The sequence below is a fragment of the Corvus brachyrhynchos genome, unplaced genomic scaffold (assembly GCF_000691975.1).
Source record: "Corvus brachyrhynchos isolate BGI_N302 unplaced genomic scaffold, ASM69197v1 scaffold32, whole genome shotgun sequence".
In the NCBI taxonomy this organism is placed as follows: Eukaryota; Metazoa; Chordata; class Aves; order Passeriformes; family Corvidae; genus Corvus; species Corvus brachyrhynchos.
Genome location: NW_008237919.1, coordinates 11,797,842 through 11,817,447, shown reverse-complemented (window position 1 = coordinate 11,817,447; position 19,606 = coordinate 11,797,842). Strand labels below are relative to the sequence as shown.

The following is a 19,606-nucleotide window of genomic DNA, read 5'->3' as shown; positions in this document are numbered from 1 at the left end:
GCACAAACATGTGAACTTAAAATATTTACAGGAAGGGGCCTTGAGTTTCCTGACTAAAATATGCTAGCTTTGTATAGATTTGGAGGATAAATTTTCCCTATTGTGTGGCGCTGAGTATGCTTTCTGCATTCTTAATTTAAATTGTAGGGATTGTATTAGGAAAATGTCAGTGTAATTGTTTGAAGCAAAGCTATGTGCCAACACAAAAGTACAAGTTGTGGAATAGTTTTATGGTGATATCCTGTCCTGAAGGAATTTGCAAAGAACCGGGGACCAGTAAACTGAGTTTGAGGTGGGAGGCAAGAATTTTTGTGCTCTGATCTGTCTCTTCTACCAACTCATTAGAGCACTTTTTGGCACATAAACCTCCTCCAGCCATATTCCTAACCACTGGATTGAGGATGGCTGGATGTTGTGTCCATCTGAAGAGATGTAGCGAAGATGAGAACCTTAACCTTAGGTGCAGTAAAAGTCCTACTTGCTACTATTTGTTCACATCATTTAAGAAGAGGGAGAGAATACACTTACAATCCCCACACACACACACTTTCTGAAGGACCTAAAAATACATTTCTCTCATTTGGCAGCTGTATTCCATCCTGGTCTGTAACATCATAGATTCATAAAATGGTTTGGGTTGAAAGGGACTTGGAAGAAAATCTAGTTCTAGCCCCACTGCCAAGGGCAGGGACGCTTTCCACTTGGTCAGGTTGCTCAAAGCCCCATCCAGCCTGACCTTGAACACCTCCAGGGGTGGGGCATCCACTTACAAATTCAACACACCTAGATGCACTTACAGCACTAAGGCTGCATAGCAGAGATTGGTTTGCGTCCATACTGCCAAGCTCTCTTTGCCTCCAAAAAAGCAGGGACTGGATGCAGACTGCCTCCTGAGAATGGTTTGTGCATGTGCTCATTCCCAAACCATAAATTGCTTTGGAGTGCTCTTGTTGTCAAAGGCTAAAAACAAACCAGGGCTGCAATGATTGATATGTAGCACTGTCACTCAGTGCCTGGGTTTGTTTTCCTGGCACTGTGATTTTTTTTCAAGATGTAGCTAGCACATGAAGAAGTGTGCAGTGGGTGTAGCAGCTGATACGAGGGGAGCAGTCCTGATTGTAGGCAGTTGCTTATGGCCTTTTAGGTAATTCTCTTTTCAGTGCAGGGTCTCCCTGAAACCCTACGTTGTGTCTTTCCTCCTCCTCAGGCCATCTCAGCTAGCTGGAAAGCCACACTGACTGCTGGCACCTGCACTCTGGGTGAAGAGTAAAGAAAAGGACTGTAAACCTGGGCTACTGAGGTGGGAGAAACTAAGTAATGGGGAACATGAGGTGGGATTCAGCTTTGAGGGTCTCCTTCTCAATGCCCAAGAGGGCTGTGTTGGCACGTGGATTCATCACTAGAGAGAGAATAATGCTGTGCCTCCAACCTGCATTTGTGAAACATTTCTGTAAGTGCACAGTCACTCTAAAAACTTTCTGCCAGTGCCAGATCTTTGAGTTGCATGAATGTCTGTTCTGTCCAACCCATTACAGACATCTTTACTTATCTGCAGTGTAGGAAGAAGGCAGGAATGTGAATTGTCCCCTTTCTCTGGAGAGGAAGTGAACTCAGGCACCAGCTTAACAAAGACCCTCTAAACTCCATATTTTAACTGTTTGACTCCTGGCTGGTTGAGAAGCTGTTTTGGTTGTGGTTAGAGCTCTTTGAAGCAAAACTCTGTGGGAGTTGTAATCTAAATAAATAGATGCAAATAACTGTGTACCATTGCCCAAACTTACACCCACAGTGTGTCTCTGGCACATCTTAAAATTATTTCAGATTAGTGTGGGTTGACAGTAGGTTTCCACTCCTATTTCCATCTCTGCTTTGAAATGTCCCACATCCCTTTTTTCTTCCCTTGCGAAGAGATAAAACTTTCCAAAGCACATGACTCTCGCTTTTGGGAGTGGTTTTAGGCAAATTAGCCTACACTTGTTTAGAGAAATTCTTCTGATGCAGCTTCATGGCCCTCTGCTCTCATGAACAGGGGAATGCTCTGTTTAGCATATGCAGTCTATGCCTACCCTTGCTTTTGCCTTTACTGTCCTCTGAGGTTTAGCCAGGAATTTTTTAATAATTTTATTGTATTCCCAGGTCTCTTATCTGGCGTTTATTCTTGTTACTCCAGTTGCTACTGGTTTTAGCTTGTACACAGGAAACCGCAGTGCCAATCAGTGTCGTTCCCAAGGTGACAGGAAACCCTATTTGGTCGGATGTTGATTGTGCTTGTCTTTACGGCTCCACCCATCACATTTTCTTCCTTTTTGGCTTAAGTTAAGACAAATTAATCAGTGGCTGCCATCTGGTAGACAGTTTTGGTGGGTTTGCAGTGATTTGTCCAGCTGATCTTTTGAAAAGTCCCACAAGGGAAAATACCCATGTTATTATTTAAGTGCTTCTTGAGCCTGAGATTTACAGGGACCGTTTTTGCCCTGACCCCATGAGTAATTTGAGTTGTGTGAGTAATCCCCTTGTCTTTTTCAGCAGCAGTTTTGGGTCTTAAAGTGATGTTTGGAGATCAGAGGGTTAAACTCTGATGCAGCTTTCCAGTGACTGATTTCCTCAGCTCCTCTCTGGTCTAATTTATTTGTGCTTGACTGTCCAGGCATGGTTTCTGTGACTGCTTCACCAGCTGTCCTAATGTGCAGGCAGAGTGGGACATCTGGGAAAGTGAGGAGATGCACATTAGATGGACTTGTATGCTCTGGGCATGTCATCTCAGCCCTTAGCAGGATGTGTCCATCTGTGACATTTGCAACCTAATGTATCACCTTTTCACAATGGTAGTTTGGAAATGCTGCGCTAAGGGACAAAGGCACCAGCTTCTTTATGAGACTGGTTTGTAAGCAGGAAGTATCTCCTGAGCCTTTGACTTGTACCCACAAGTTCTGGTTTCAGCAAAACAGTGTAGAAGGAAGCATCCATATCAGATATACAGAGTTTTGATATTTAGGAGGAAGGTTTATTTTTCACATTTGGGGTTTTTATAGAAAAGTTTCCTTGAGTGTCCCCATTAATGTCTGAAAAAGGTTAATGCTTCAAAACAAAAATATTCACCTTTCCTCTTGTGTTGGAATGCATTTATCTCTGCTCATGACATTTCTTTTACAGGGCAGCCTAAAGCTGAACTTAGTTCAGTTCCCCTTAATTTAAACTGTTAGGAGCAGACACAGAAAACAGTTAGAGAAAGAAGAGAAAAAGGTCAAAGTGTCTCCAAAACTGGAATGTAAGCTAGCCAAGTATTTCTTTGAATTCCAAGAAGCCATGTGCTGGGCAGCGCTTACATCCAGTTTACATTGTAGCCATCGGTTAACAGTCCAGGCCATGAATCTTTTCCTTAAGTGCAATCATAATTAATTTTATTTCTATGCAGTGCTAGGAGGACTCTTAAAAATTATGAGAGTTGACTAATTATACTGCTTCTTTTTTGAAAAATCCAGTTCTGGATATTCAGCAGAGTTCTCTTACATAGTCAGAGCTAGTATGCACAGAAAGTTTAACATTGTTAGCTAGCAGAAATGTCTCCTGTTTGCAAATACACCTTTGCTCAGAGAATACTGCATGTAAATCTGTGGGCTGGAGTATTTCTCAGCTCTTGCCAGAAATTCTCTTTAGCATTCTCTCAGTACCTGAGAGCCTTGCTCACAGATCAGGATCCCTCTGTGCAAGACTCCATATGTACACAAAAAAGAAATGTTCCTTTATCCAAAAGACTTACATTCTAAATATCAGACAAGGTAGTAAATGCATACAGACAATCAGACATGCCTCAGGAAACACAGAAGCAATAGCATCGTGGCAGAGATGAGAATGCCCAAAGTATACCATGAGAATGGCTCAGCCAGAGAAATACTGCCCAGAGGCAGAGCTGATTCCGCACAACACTGAGATTTCAGCCAGGCTCTTGCTGGAGTTATTTGTCTGCTTTGATACCATCATATGCAAGCTGATGCACCCGTGTAGTTAGACTTTGAACCTTAGCTGAGTTTCCAAGACATTTCAGGAACTCTTTTTATGATTTTCATCCCAAGACAAGTGGGATATTAATTGGTTAAGTGATCCAATATGTTATTGCAAATCAGTGCCTATCTTCATGAAATACCTTGGCTTTGAACTCTCCATTAATTTCTCTAACCAGGGGAGTCTATAAGAAGCTACAAAAGTGATATTTCTTTCTGGGACAGGGACTTTCCTTATGTTCTCTATCAAAGAATGTACTTTGATGCTAACAAACAGAGTGTATTGTTATTAATTTATGGTATCTATAATTATCCCTGTTATGTTAATACTATGATTTTTTAACAGGAGCAAAACAGAACACAGCAACTTCAAATGACCGCTCAAATATGCGATAGGCATCAGAAGGGGAAGTAGTGTATATAATTCCCACACAGAAAAATGTCGTTAAGTACAATGTTTCTCTAGGGAATTCAGTCCCAGTGCTTCAGGATGACCAATGGCAGCTCCCTGGAAAGCAAGAGATGGGGCTGGTGCTGGGCAGGAGGCAGCCAAGTTTGCCCCTCTGCCAAGGCTGACTCTTCTGCTTCCCACCATCCCCTGACAGCCGCATCTCCTGTTTTTGAGATGTCTCAAATCCTTCCTGAGTCATAAAAAATTCCACTGGGAGACTGCTGCATAGTCCAGAGGCTTTCAGTTCCTTTCTCTGGATTTGATAGTGGACCTAAAAGCACAGTCTTACAAGAAATGAAGGAAAACAATGAGAACAGCAGAAAAGTACACAATAGTTAACAAATGCAATTTGCATGGGCTTGTTTCACTTCAGACTCTGTCTAGCTTGTTTGGCCTCAGTGGATTTATAGACGTATCTGGGAAGAGAGTTTGGCCCACAGAGCACAATACTGAGTAGGTTTGCAAAAGAAGGCAGCATTGTGTAAAGCAGAAAGCTGGTATTGTAATTAATCCTCAGGTTAATCCTGTAGCTACTGAGAGTGTGTTTGCAATTTACTGATAAGATTATATTAAAAAAAAATGTTTTCTGCTTCATCACAAGGATTTTCACAAATGCAGATGGTTTAAATACCCCTCTAGTCCCCATATATAGTGCTCACTATTGCCTGGCTCCTGGCTACAGAGCTCATCATCCTGGGTCAGTGCAGAGGTCATAAGGTGGGCTAAGAAAGCTGTCTGAAGGAAAAACTACAGAAGAGAAACACCAGGCACAAAGATGGGGAAGCACCCTTTGGTTCAGGACGTTCCTAAACTACAGATTGCCGGAAGATGGAGAACATAGTAAAAATAAGTAACAGTATCAATTAAGTAATCAATAATTCCTGCTTGCTTTGTCTTGCGTGCTTTCCCTAAACCTCCTCTTGCTGTTGGAAACAGGATACTGGACAATCTTTGGCCTTACAAAGTACACCAAATTTATTTTCATATTCTACATTACTGCCTTCAGTGTATGTTAACCTGACCCATATTACATCATTAGCCATATGAAGCCCTGTGTGTTGGAAGCATTTGTGCTGAGATAGATGGGGTGGAGATCAGTTTGGGACTGAGTTCAGTTTATCTTTCAGATACAACTTCTCTCTTTTCTCATTATTTCATAATGCAATGCGCATTTAGAGGAATGCTACTTTTGTCAGAATCCTCACTTTTCCCTCCCTTATTCAAATTCATAGAAGTGAATTTAAATCAAACTCTGTAAGTTTCTCGATGCCATGAATTCTTTGCTAATAGAGGACTGTGAATCTGAAGCAATTGTCATTATTTCACTGTGAATTTTTTAATCTGTTCTTATTCATTGATGGTGTATATGAAAAAGAGTAGATCAGAAAGCCTTCGCTCTGGCCTTCATCTCTGGGTGCAGGTACAGATGCATTTCCCTTTTCTAGAGCCCTGCCTAGGCAGCCCCCTATAGGAATGTCTCTGATGAAGGCAGGCAGTCCAGGGCCATGGACTTCAAGGGATCTGCTGAGCTCTGTAGAAAAGAGCTCCAGTTCACTTACTTGTCTGTTCCTTGTCAGGTGTTCAGCCCTAAATGAGACTGCACAGCTTGGCAATGTCTCCTTTAAAGGTCTACCTAACCTCTGAAGTGCAAGATAAAGTACACCTTGTCATGCAGACATTTGAAATTGTCTTAAAAGCATTTAAACATTGCTCTGTTTCAAATTGCAAGCCTAAGTGGATTTCCTAAACTTTATTTTCAAAGGGAATGCAGGCACTTCTCACATTAATATACTTGTTTGAGCAAGCCTTCCCATAGAAAACAAAGCCAGAGTATGAAAGTGGATCAAGAAAAAAAAAGCTGGAAAGAGAGAAAGGTTTATATATGTAGCTTAGGTGTCAGGTCTGGAGAATTTAGAAGCAGATAAATGGCAGATCTAAGAGCACATATATGGGTTCTGTCTCTAAGAGCTTAAATCTCATCAATTCATTGTACAGCTTAGACACATTAGTCACCCTGGAAATGGAACTGTGTTCCAGTGCTACAAGGATTTGGGGTCTGTACAGGCAGCCTGAGATGCTTCGTCCACTGTGACCGGAGCTGTTCTGCCGGCTCCCTTTGGAAACGTCCATAGGTGGCGCAGCTCTGTTGAGCAACATTGTGAGTCTGGAGGTTTTCTTCAGAAAGTGCTGCTGTTCAGTTATTTCTTCAAAGTGCACTAACAATTCATTTGTCTGCTTAGAAATCTTCCATATGACACTTGCAGTAGTTTAAAGATAATGACGACCAAGTCAAATAAACAAGGAATGTGCTTTTTTATTATCTTAAGGTTGACAGGGTGTAGTAAACGCCTCTTTTCCCAGATGTTCCTTCCTGTCTTTCCCAAATGGCAAACTCACCAGGAAAGAACTCATTGTACTGATTAGTCTTCAAGTCACAATAAAAAATAATTTTCTCTTACTGGTACTGTCTGAAGATACTGCCCATTTACATTAAGAATATTTCTGCCCATGTCTTTTTCCAGGTCAGCTGGTTTTGGTTAAAGCCTCAAAAGAGTATTGAAGGACATTAATGTGCAAATAGATTATATGTTTGCTTGTTTGGATTTAAGGGTTGTAGATTATATTCCTTAAATGAGCAGCGGTTGCAGGATGGAAGTAGAATTTGTGCTTAAGACATTAATTATTATGGAATACATGAAGCTAAATTGACTTACCTAAGGCTCCTCTTATGAAAAAAACCTAAACCAACATTTTTTTCATCTGAAAGATGAAAAATACAAGATCCATTATTCATTTATTTAATTACATACCAACTAAATAGCATAAAATGTCAGTTAAATAGTCTTAAAAAACCACTTCCCCGAAGCTATTGCTGTAGTGTTGCACCTCTCCATCCTCACTGATTAGATCAGTTTTCCTAGATAGGCTGTTCTCTGTGTAATGCAGGCAAGCACCCTGTAGGCATGATATAGTGCTCAGCAAAGAAGTGGGCCTTGGATGATTTGGGAAAAGTTTTGCACCTGGATAAGAGATCTGAATTGGCAATGGTGGTACATGGCTACAGCTCCTCCAAGGTGTCACAGAGGTATTTATGAACTGGAAGCATAGAGGGGAAACTCATGCAAGTATGACAAAAATATTTTCCAAATTGCTTTTTTTCTTTTAAGCAAAATATAGAGCAGACAGAATATGTGGAGGTTTTTTAACAGTCCTTGTTGGCTTACCTTAAATAAATGCATTATTTGAGCTCCTTAAGTTGTGCATTTATTTAATATGTGCAGCCCTAGCAGTCAATAATTATTACTCTCCATTCTCTTTTCCTTCTTCCTATTCTTTTAACTCCTTTTGCTTATATTCACTGTAGCTTGGTTTAAATTAGCATGTGCAGTAATCAGAGAGAGAACAGGTCATCCAGTAAGTTTGTGCAATGAGGCCTCCAATATGAAATAGAGCAATGCTGCAATGCAAGCCGATAAGAACAGTAGTGAGCAAGACTGCATTCAATTAAAGATCTACCATCTAAAGAAAATTAACCACAAATTTGTAAACATTTGTTCAGCTCTTGGAATAAACAGCTCAAATAGGCACAACAAATTAGCATCTTCATTTATTTTTACTTCTGAACATTAAACTCAATTTTCACTCATGCTGCAGGCACATATGTGACTATGAAACAGAGACAGAGCTTTATGTTGCCATTCAAATTTTATTGAAGAGATGAGTTTGCGTGACAAAATGCAATTTGATTGTAGAAGTAATCTACAGGAAAAGATGGGAGGCTGTTTAAGCTTTGCATTTTTGAACAGTCAGTTCCCGTAGCTGAGCAGCATTGCCTTATCGAGGGCAGAACAGGAGTGAATTGGCAGAACATTAGAAGGCCTGATTAAAAGAGGGAAAGTTGAAACTACACTCATGTCAGCTGTTTTCCTCTACAGGATATTGAGCCATTCCTGTCCTAACCAGATACTGATTGCTTAAAACTTAATCCAGAAGTACTTGTCAAAACCGTTTCCTCAGCTCATTTTGACCTGCTGAGCTGTGAGTAGATCCTGAGAATTGTTTGCAACTTAGCGCTGGATGTATTGGCCTACACTCGCTCATGGCTGTGGGAACAAGATCAGACCCTCCGGAGAGAACATGAAATGCCTCCAGTTTTCAAAAAAGCTGTTTAAACTTCATCACTGAGGCTCCAGATCAGTTTCTGTGGACTCAGAGAGTAATAGAACATGCTGCCAGGTGATTTTTTGTAGCTGGGAGGCCATAGATGATTGGAAGACTTGCCTCACAGCAGCCATATATTCCTCTTCTTCTTTCAGTAGGTACACAGCTTACTGTCATCATTTCCAGACCCCTTCCTCAGAGTCAGAAAGCATCAGTGTTTTGAGTGACAAATAAATAGAGAAAAATAAAAATACAACACTGAAATAACTGTGAGGAGAGCTGTGTGACAGAGCAAACATGACCAGAAATAGCAGATATTCTTCCCAAGAAGATGCATACTTCATACTATTGCCTTTCTTAGAGTCCTGAGCTTAAATATATTCCATCTATGGCTTTCAGGTGATAGGTATTAGCTTAGTGTTATATCCAATTAGCCTCTGTAAATGAGGTCCTTGGTTTGGTGAGATGGGGCTGCTCACACCAATGGCTACAGGATTTGTCTCAGGTGCAGATGTCTGCAAGCCAGAGTAGAAATTACATAAATATCAGTAATATTAACCACTTAATTGTTAAGCATGTTTGTGGAAAATTCAGCTAAAATCTACCTGTCTTTCCAGGATCTCCTCTCTGGAAAGGAAAAATCAGAGCTAGAGGAAAGTTTATCTGTGAGAGGAATAAGGTCTTGGAAATGAGGCCAGGAAGCCATAGGAAAAGAGAGATTTACTGTTCCCATGCGTAATGAGAAGTCAGTGGGTAGTTTCTGGTGGTTTAAGTAGCACTGGTGTGTCAGGGGATAGCAGGAGAGTGGGGAAGATCAAGTCTTGACCTACTGCACACCCAAGTGCTGAAGGTGGAACTAAGGTCCTGAATTTTTATTTTCATGCATAATAAAGTAGCTGCAAAATAACCAAACATGAGCTGAGCAGAGCAGATCCTTCAAGGTATCAGGCTCTATCAATTTAGACTGGTCATAATGCAAAGTAAATTCTCTTTTGGCCTTGTTAGTTGGTTGATCTCAACTTCTGATTTTTGAGTACTTCAGTCTGGGGTGTGATACAGTTTTGGTTTGTTGAAAAGTGTGAATAACCTCAGGTCAGAGTGGTTCCTAAAAGCCACAGCTCTTGTTCAAGTGAAACTCTCAGAAGTGTTAGCAGGTAAAGCAGAGAGCATTTGGGAGACTGAGTTTTCACTGTGGGTCTGCCAAGCATGGCATCTGTATATTAGTGCTTCTTAGGGCACCTGGGAGTGTAAAAATTAAAAGTACAGTATGTGCAATAAATACCGTGTGCAAATATTTATGTGTTAGGATGACATTCACATACTTACCTAACGATTTTTAATTCGTCATTTTCTCAAACTAATACTGATGATATTGATTAACCTTTGTGGAAAGTAAGAGTAAATAGCAAGATAATTACATTAATGGGTATTGCATACTATCAGAACTCATGGGGTTTTCTATCAGAATATTCTGTAATATGTGCTGCAGCACAACAGAAAACTGAAACTTATGAGCTCTACATTTCCAAGAAAAGAATGTAGATGTAAGAAAAAAATATATCTTCATATTTTAAATTGGCATGGTCAATAATGGATTTTTATTGTATTCTTAGACTCATTTGAGATAGTTTGCTGATGCTCAGAAGAAAATCAAGAGATTATCACACCCATTAATGTAACCATACTCTCATCCAGCCCTACTTTCCCAAGATGTCCAGTAGTATCAGCAGCACATGGTGGATATATATTTCAGGATACCAAGTATAGAGCAAGAATCTTATTTATGCACTTTTGAAAAATATAGAAATTGTTCTTATGCATTAGAAACAACTATTTAACAGTACTGTGAATGTTACTTTAAAACTTATCAAAGTATATCTTGCTTCAAATGAGAGTAATCTCTTAACCTTCTCAGGACTGTCTGTAATGGATATTATAGATCTTCATTTGTGAAGAAATGTCTCAGTTGTTTATTAGATGACCCATATTACTATTTGCCCAAGGCAGGAAGAAAACAGCAATATCTTCAGTCATTTGAAAAGATTATTTTAACCTTTCTGTACTCCTGCTTTTCTACTTTTCCTTTTTCCAGCACTGATTTTTCTTGATGAAGCCACAGTTTCCTACTTTTATTTATTTTCTATTGGTATTGAGGATTAATAACAATACTAAGTCCTTTTCTAATTTACTGTACTTTACACATTCTACTAGAGTTTTACATATCACATTAGTTCATCTACATGACCATGTTTTCTCTTAGCTATTTTGCTAAAAGCAGAAAGAAAGCTGAGACCTGTATTTTTTCCATTGTTCTTTTTTCCAAACATACTTTTTTTCCCTTTGAATTGCTCTACTGAAACATAAAACTACATATGCAGGTGAAGTCTGGCAGCAGTAAGGGAGTAAGTGCTGGGAAGCATGTGCCTTGTTGTGCTCTCCCAGTGCAATTATAGCAGAGCAAACCCCACCTTCATTCAGTGCATTTGCTAACGAGATGGACCCGCAAGGTGAGAGACTCAGGACCCATGTTTAGGCCTAATCTGTGAGCACCAGAGAAAGAAAAGGCACGGGGCAACTGTGGTGATTTCCCTTCAGTAAAACCCAGGGAGAGTAGCCCTGTGTAGTGTTCCCTGGTACAAGCAGCATCTGAGGACCCGAAGCAAACTCTCTCCCCAGCAACTGCATCCAGCTCCACTCTTCATGCTAATTATTGACTTTCTTCCACCCACATGCCTGACCCAGCTCCCTCCTGAGCTGCACAGCAGCTCGGCTGGGGGACGGAGGACCGATGGCACAGGAGGAAGCACCTCCCGTGTCCGTAGTTCTGAGGTCAGAGGGCAGTGACTCCTAGAGGGCAGCAGCCATCACCGCTGCTTCCAAAACCACTAGAGAGAATGAGAGGCCGGGGCTCAGGAATCTGGGTGTTGCATTTTTCAGGAGTGCTGAATAAACATGGGAATGTGTATTTAAAGAAATTACTCAACTTAAATAAACAACTGGGAAAACGTGTCAGGCAATTGGATTTTCATAATCAACATCTGTGGCTTAATTTTAGGGTCAGGGAAGACCTGGAAATTACCTCAGTAATGATTAATAGGGCTTTAGTAACCTGGTGGCCCTCCAACGTGGACAGGTGGAGCTTCCTTTCAACACTTTTCAAACAAACATTCCTTTTAAAATTTTTATTTTATCATGCCTTGTAATAAAATCTGCTTCTATAAATGTATTATTTAAAATACTCCAGTGAATTCTTGTCAGTGGACTTGTTCCTATTATCCAACTGAAAAGAGACCTGCGAGTATGTTAGTAAGACCCCCCTCTGGGATTCCAGACAATACACAGACACAAGTGGTTTCCTGATTGCACTATTCACGTACCAGTGATGAGGTGGCTGTCCCAGCTGGTGGAACTTCATAAGAGTTAGTCTCCTGACAATTTTAATATAATGTTGTCATGAATGTTTACAATTCCTCAGATTCCTCACATGGTGCTCTTCCCCATCAAGACACAACCTCGAGAGGATGCTGGGGTAGGTGTATCATAACAAAATCTTCCCTTATTTGGCCCAGACTATTCACATAGGGGACATAAAGAATATAAAGTTATTTAAAAGGTAAAAAAAGCTTGGCCAGGGGAAATAAGGGAAAACCCATGTGTATGGTTCCCTTACTCTAATTTGAGGTGGAAAAATAACAGTCAGGAGATAAATATATCTATGTATATATATATATATTTGTGTGTTTATCTCCAAGTAAAATAAGCTGTCAGACTTGAAGTGTCTCTGGCCTGATTGTGATTTCCTTATTCAAAACCTAACGTAGGCAAGGGATAGTTACCAAACATGGGCTTTGTTTTAGGTGGTACCTCCTTACTGCTCTGTGGCCAGCCTTGTGCAGTCCCTCCTAGTAAGATGGGAAAAGGTGAGCTCAACAGGTAACCTCTTTCCATCCAGGTAGTAAAAGAGAATTCTTGCTTTCTATTCTTCAACAGAGAGTGAAGAATTTAACTATTAAAGGAACATAGAGAATCCAGAGAGTCTAGAGGAAGACCTGAGACTATAAGCATCTTCTATTAGAACATACAAACACATGGTGGTTCAGGCTCTCCCTCATCTTTTAATGCAATACGTTCTGTTTTCAGCCCTATTCCTCAGCATAAAGAATGCAATAAAGAAGTATGTGTGATTAACACTAGTACTGGTTATAGCATTTCTAAAATATGTAAACATTATTTTAAAAATTTTATTAATTGAAGAATACTACTTCAAAAGGGTTTTTCAAGATCCCCATATTTATGGAAGAATTACCTTTAGAACTCTGATCCACTATATGTCCTCTTATGAACTTCTAAGAAGATTGCTCTATATTCAGTTTTTATTCAATGTGTACCTTTTAATGTATTAGATGTGCATCTAAGAACTGGTTCTTCTTTCCAGAGTAAGTAAGATCCTCAAGACCAGTGTTCATCAATAATCCCCATAAATGGTAAAAGCTGTAAACTCACAGTTATAATTAGATCAGGTATATTTTTTTGTTGTTGTTAAAAAGGAAATCGCCCTGTTGCCAAGACTGTCAGTTATAACAATGTAAAAGCCAAAGAAAATATTAACATTTTCACTGTACTTTGTTGCTGGACAATGGGAATACTTTTCCTCTATATTAGGAAATCCCAGTAGGCTCTCCCAGAAGTATGTCTGGATCTAAATTGCTACCCATTTCTCAACCAAAGGTAGCCTAAACAGATTTGGAGGGATTCATTGCACAGCTCTTCTGTGGATTTCTGGATGGTTTTCAAAAGATTGGATTTGCAATATATGCACTCAGAGCCACCTGTTTGAGGGACTGCCTTTTTCCATGGAATAAATTGCTAGGCATGGTCAGAAAAGGTGCTTGCGCAGGAGGGGTTTTGTGACAGAAAGGTCTAACAGGATGTTTTCCTTGAGCAGTGGTGTGAAGCTGGGAACTGATTTCCCCCCACAGGCTGGAGCAGTCCCCAGGGAAATCCATGGGCATGTGAGCCAGCACCCTCCTGCAGGGTCCATCTGAGAGCAGCCACTATGGTGTGCCCACTTCCCAGACTGTAACAGCTCTGGATTTGGGTGTGAATGCTGGTACTGCTGCCTGGGGTTCCAGTACCATGCAGGCTGTGCCACGAGGCACAGAGCACTACTGGTAGTCTGTGCATGTACCACTTACCCTCATTTTTTGCTCAGGATGCTACTTCACTTCAGCCTACCTTCTAGCAAAATTAGCAGAATCATATCCCACCCACTTCCCTGTGCCAACAGAAATTGTCCCCATCTACCCCAGGAGGCAGCCAGACACCCACTGCTGACTCACTGTTACCATCTGCAGGCCTGGGCAGCAAAGCTCTTGCTGCCGCCCACCCATCACCTAAGCTGAAATAGGCTTGTGAACAAAATGGCACAATGTGAGATTCACCTATTCCACCAGGTGGTCTTGTCTCTCGGACATTGTTGCTTTGAGCTTTGCTAAGTGACAGATGAGTGTCTGAAGTAATTTTTATTCATGCAGACTGACATGATAGAAATCGCTTAATTTAAAATAAAATCATTGAAGCATCTGCTGATGTGTATGAGGTTCAACGAGGTGAAGTGCCAGGTCCTGCACTTGTGTCACAAGAAACCTGTGCAGCTCCACAGGCTGGGGCAAAGTGGCTGGAAGCAGCGCAGCAGAAAAGGACCTGGGGATGCTGGTCAACAGGAGCTGAACATGATCCAGCATGTGCCCAGCTGGCCAAGAAGGTCAGTGGTGTCCTGGCCTGTGTCAGGAATAGTGTGGTCAGCAGGACCCCCTTCAATGACTGACTCCCTTCACTCAGCTCTGGTGAGGCCACACCTTGAGTCCTGTATCCAGTTTTGGGCGTCTCACTACAAGAAGGACATTGAGGTGCTGGAGCATGTTCAGAGAAGGGCAATGGAGCTGGGGAAGGAGCACTAGTCCTGTGAAAGGCTGAGGGAGCTGAGGATCTTTAGCCTGGAGAAAAGGAGACTCAGAGGACACCTTATTGTGCTCTATAACTGCCTGAAAGGAGGTCAACCTCTTCTCCCAAGCCATGAGCAACAGACAAGAGGAAATAGCTTCAAGCTGCGCCAGGGGAGACTCAGGGTGGAAGTTAGGAAGAATTTTTTCACTGAAAGGGTTGTCAAGAATTGGAACGGGCTGTCCAGGAAGGTGGTGGAGTCACTGTCCCTGAAAGTGTTTGAGAAACAATTGGACATGGCACTTAATGCTCTGGTTTAGTTGGCATGGTGGTGCTCAGTCAAAGGTTGGACTCAGCAGTCTTAGAGATCTTTTCCAACCTTAATGATTCTGTGATTCTATAGAGGAAAGCATTCCCCCGATATTGGGGGGAATAGCACTTGCCTCACAGATACTATCAGATGATATCAGTATTATATTTATAATAATACATGGTATTACTGTAAAAGGGACAATTGTATCTTAACATCCAGTGTTCAGAGAGGTGTGCAGTCACACTCTCCCAGCAGTTCTCCTGCAGATGAGAAATGCACCCAACCAAGCAGAGTTTTAGTAGAAAAACTGGAAGCACTGGATAATAGATTATCCAGTAAATGGTTAATCATTGGCATATGTGATTTTACAAATGGGCAAGGCGTAGAGTTGTGTACTGATCTGGCAGGATGACTATTAGGAGAGACTTGGGACAATCTTATGTTACCTTTGTGTATATCCAAGCATGATAGAGTAACTAAGACTTCAAAGAACTTCCCTGTAAGCACCCCTTAATGGAGAGACAATAATGTGCAGAGGTAGGAATCAAACTGGTGTTCTCATATCTCTGTATGTGTATAGCTGCTTGCGTAAATGTTAACTGAGCTGGGCATCTGTAGTCCAGTTCAGCAAGCTGAATCTGTCAGTCTAGTACTGATTGCTGCTTAGTAAACACAAAAACTTTGATAGATGCCTATAAATTTGTGTTTAGTCATCACAATTTGCAGAGCATGGATTTTTTGCAATCAATATGGCTAAAAGGTCGAGTAGATAATACTTGATTGATGGGTTGAAAATATGAAAAAAGCCAGTTTTCTTAAGTGTTGTTTTGAGAAAGCCCCAAAAAGAATAGGGCTCATACCAAACCCACACAAGTGTAGTCTATTTGTATTTTCATGGTTCAAAGTTGTCATTGAATCCAACTTTATTTTCCTGTAGAAATGGAAATGTTATGAATTTGATTGTCCTGCAAGAGATGTTTGGCATTTCCAAACAGCCCCTTTTAAGTGTGTGACCATTCCTTCTCCTCAGACACAGATCATTCATTGTGGTTTAGTGCCTCTCCCTTCCCTTCTACCTAACATGAGACATTGTCTACTGTCTTGGTAGTCACAATGTTTACACTGCCTTTCATTAATTTCTGCTGCTTTTGTCAATTTTTCTCGCTACATTATGTATATTTAGTTTCAATAAATTCTTAAACATGCACGTAACTTAACTATGAATTTATTTCATGTTGTTATGTGTATCAGTTAGAAATATATCCCCTGGGTTTTTTTCTGTGAAATATTTCTTCCTTACCAAGATACCACTTTGACATTCATAACAATAAAGTAGCATATAGGGAGCTGTTTCTGCTTCTGAAAATAATTCATATAGTTGCCCCCTAGCACACTTTTTTTGCAGCATCAGTTGTTAGATTGAAGAATTAGGATGTACGTGGTTTTCTGTCCCCTCAGTGCTACCGGTGAAACCAGTCTTGCAGTCTTTGCATGCCCAAATCCATTAGTGACTATAGAAAAAAGGGCGCATAAATAACTCAGGATCAACTTCATGAGTGTGGGATTTGCAGTAACACAGGTCTCATATAACGGTTTTAATTATTTTCTAATGCAGACGAGGATCCAATGTCTCACTGACTTTGGATATGAGCAGCTTGGGAAGTGTTGAACCTTTCGTCACTGTGCCAACCCCAAGAGAAAAAGTAGCGATGGAATACCTGCAGTCAGCTGGCCGCGTCCTGACACGGCAGCAGCTTCGAGACGCAGTTGCATGTTCTCATTTACTCCAAACAGAATTCATGGTGAGTTCAACAACATGCTTGAAATGAGGATTTTTGACATAAGTGGCAAAACAGAAACTGTGGGGGAAAAATAATCAGGCAACACTTCAGTGTCAAGGTGCAAATAATTTCCAAAGGGCACATTAGATAGTTTCAAGGTGGTGTTTTATGTTTGTGCACTAAAGACAGATAAGTCAGTCATGGATAATACAGATTCCTCTTGGTTTGAAGTCCCATCATAGATGGGCTAAGTGTTATAATAGAGCTACAGTGCAAACAGTCAGAACGGTAACACTGTGACAGTTTCAAAGGCATCAAAAAGGCTATGATGACAGAAAACATGGTAATAATTGGAGATTTTGTTTATTCCCGTGTAAACACCATGTATGTTTACAATTTGAGCACTAAATTTTTAGTCACCGTAAATTATTTTTTGGAGCAAATAGGGACACCCACAGTCGCTATCCAAAAGGGACTTATGTCCCGAGGTCCAAAATATCTTTAACAAGCATGGCATACAGCAGCCTAATATACTCAAGACAAAAACCCCTGAAGTGTTTTATTAGTGTATTTATTAGTAAAAGAGGTAATAATCTAAAATGAAGAAAGTGGCCAGGTGGAAAAAAGAGCAGAAAAACTCAATCAGGGAAAACAAATTACAACACATTACTTTAAGAAGACCTGAAAAAGTCTGATCTTGCAAAACCCTCAGATGAAAGAAGCTATCAGAAAAAAGGAGACACTTTTTACAAGGGAGATAGAAAAGAGCATAAACTGATGCCACTTGAATGTGAAAACTGAGTAAGGCAAGGCAAAAATGGTCTTGAATTTTAAAAAAATCATAACTTCATTTTTAAACAGATCAACAGCATGAAGCTTACCAAAGAGTACAAGAATCAATTGATGATCAAAATGGTAGAAAAGTGATTTGGGGAAGTTGAACCAAGAGGTGAGAAGTGACTCCATTATTTGCATCTGCATTGACCCTAGAAGAACTTAGGAAATTTCCTGCATCCATGGCAGGGATAGGTTCAAGCAGATCATAGAGGTTCTATCTGATATTGAAGCATTAGTGGAAGGGATTCTATAACAAAGCAATAAAATTAATAAAAGTAAGCTAGTAGTCATCCAGGAATCCTGAAGGAGTCCATGTATGCACTTACTGATGTATTAACTGGAGAGGTGTAATGTAGCAGTTGTACTTCAGCAGCTGGGGAATCAGAGGGCCAGAGGTAACAGTTTTTCGGAAGGGTTCCAGAACTGATTCAGAGAAACTGCATATCGAGAAATCTGATATCTAAATCAGAGAAACTGGAAGGAATTAAAATTAACATGCCAGAGCATGTGATCCCTTGGGTTTCATTTTGTTTCCAATTAGTGCATATGAATCAATAGAAAATGGATGCCATCTTACTCTAAAAATAGCTTTTCATTATGAATAATTGCATCGTATGATGCAGTCCTTTTATTTACCTGTAAAATCCAAGGTTTATAGTAAAAGTCATTTGCTTAAGAAAAGTAAGTCCCTCAATTCTTCTACCAAAAAGTGGACAGACAGTGTACACAGGAAAAATTACAATCATCCAACATACTTTTATCACCAGTTATGCCATAAGTTCTCCACCATTCTGCTGCTTAGGCAGGAAAGTCAGAAGAAATAACTTCATCATACTTAAACCCCCTATGTTAGGAGACAGTTTGTACAGACAGATTGGCACCTCATAGAATCCTGTTTACCCAAATCGTCTCACACAGCAGTTATGCACATCTTGGGGGAGACAGAGTCACATTTTATTTGTCCCTCAGGGGTGCACAACATGGCTTTGGCCATTCAGTGTTTCCACAGAATTTTATTGAAAAGGTCATGACTTGTCTATTCTGTTTTTAAACCATTTTTTAAAATGTGGTTTAAGATGGAGCTGTTGAACAGTATCTGTTTACTGTATTCCTTCATACAGATAACAGCTCAAGTAGGAACTTGAGGCATGCAAAGAACGCAGTATGTAACCCTCACCCATTGTGCTCACACAGCTCATTTTAACTAGCTAAAGAAATACAGTAAGGCAGGGTTCTGGAGACTAGTATTATTAGTTCTCATGAAAAATTTCCAAATGTGAAAAAAGTGGAGAAATGTTTAAAGTTTTCAGTGGAAAACTATAACATGAGCAGTTTCAGGTTATTTTTAGTTCTTCAATTTTTTTTCATGAACAATTAAAGGGACATTACTTATTGTTACTATAAAAGGCTTTAAATTACCATAAAAATATATTTCCATAATATTTATTAAGATTTTTCTTCTTTTTTTTTTTAATAATGCTACAAAAATATTGGGTATATCTGGTTGGGAGAATATACTTGATTTGGAAGGAGGAAGAAACATAATTTGCCCAGCATATATGTTTTCTTTAGTGGCCTGAGTTGCTACTCTTCAAGGGACACAATATCTGAAGTTCGTGACAGAAGATGAAATTCATTATTCCCAAAACACTCAAATGCCAAGAAATACAGTTCCTGAATGGGAAAGCGCCAGCTCATTAAATCTATAAAATTAGGTCCTCATAAAAATAGAGGCATGGGTATAATGACTACCTGCCTGAATTTTCCTAAATTTTGCCACATTTTCTTGAATGCCTTCAGAGATTCAAATCATACCTCTTCAAGTGTATGAACAGCATTTAAAACCTAATGTGAACCAGAATAGCTGTCATTAGAAGGTATCACTCAGAGAGGGAAACCAGCCCATGAACAACATGCATGTGCATCTATAATTGCATGCAAGTGACTGAGCACATGAATGTGTGCAGTTTATACATTATTTGCAAATATTTAATTAAATATATATGTTTAATAAAAAAACTATATATATATATATTGCCTATACAGCTACAGAGTTTGTATGCTAATTTGCACATGTTCCTGCTGTTTGCAGTCTGCTGAGCTTATTTGCTCCCCTTTT

At 40.1% G+C, this 19,606-nt stretch overlaps 1 protein-coding gene across 3 annotated transcripts in view; it reads left to right on the top strand.

The window, feature by feature from the left end:
• PTPRR (protein tyrosine phosphatase, receptor type R) overlaps positions 1–19,606 on the top strand; it is a 127,163-nt gene that overhangs the window by 79,041 nt on the left and 28,516 nt on the right. For all 3 annotated transcript variants that reach the window (XM_017733233.1, XM_017733235.1, XM_017733232.1), the window contains one exon: positions 16,485–16,671. In XM_017733233.1, coding sequence (XP_017588722.1) covers positions 16,485–16,671 — 187 coding nt within the window. The remainder of the gene's footprint in view (positions 1–16,484; positions 16,672–19,606) is intronic.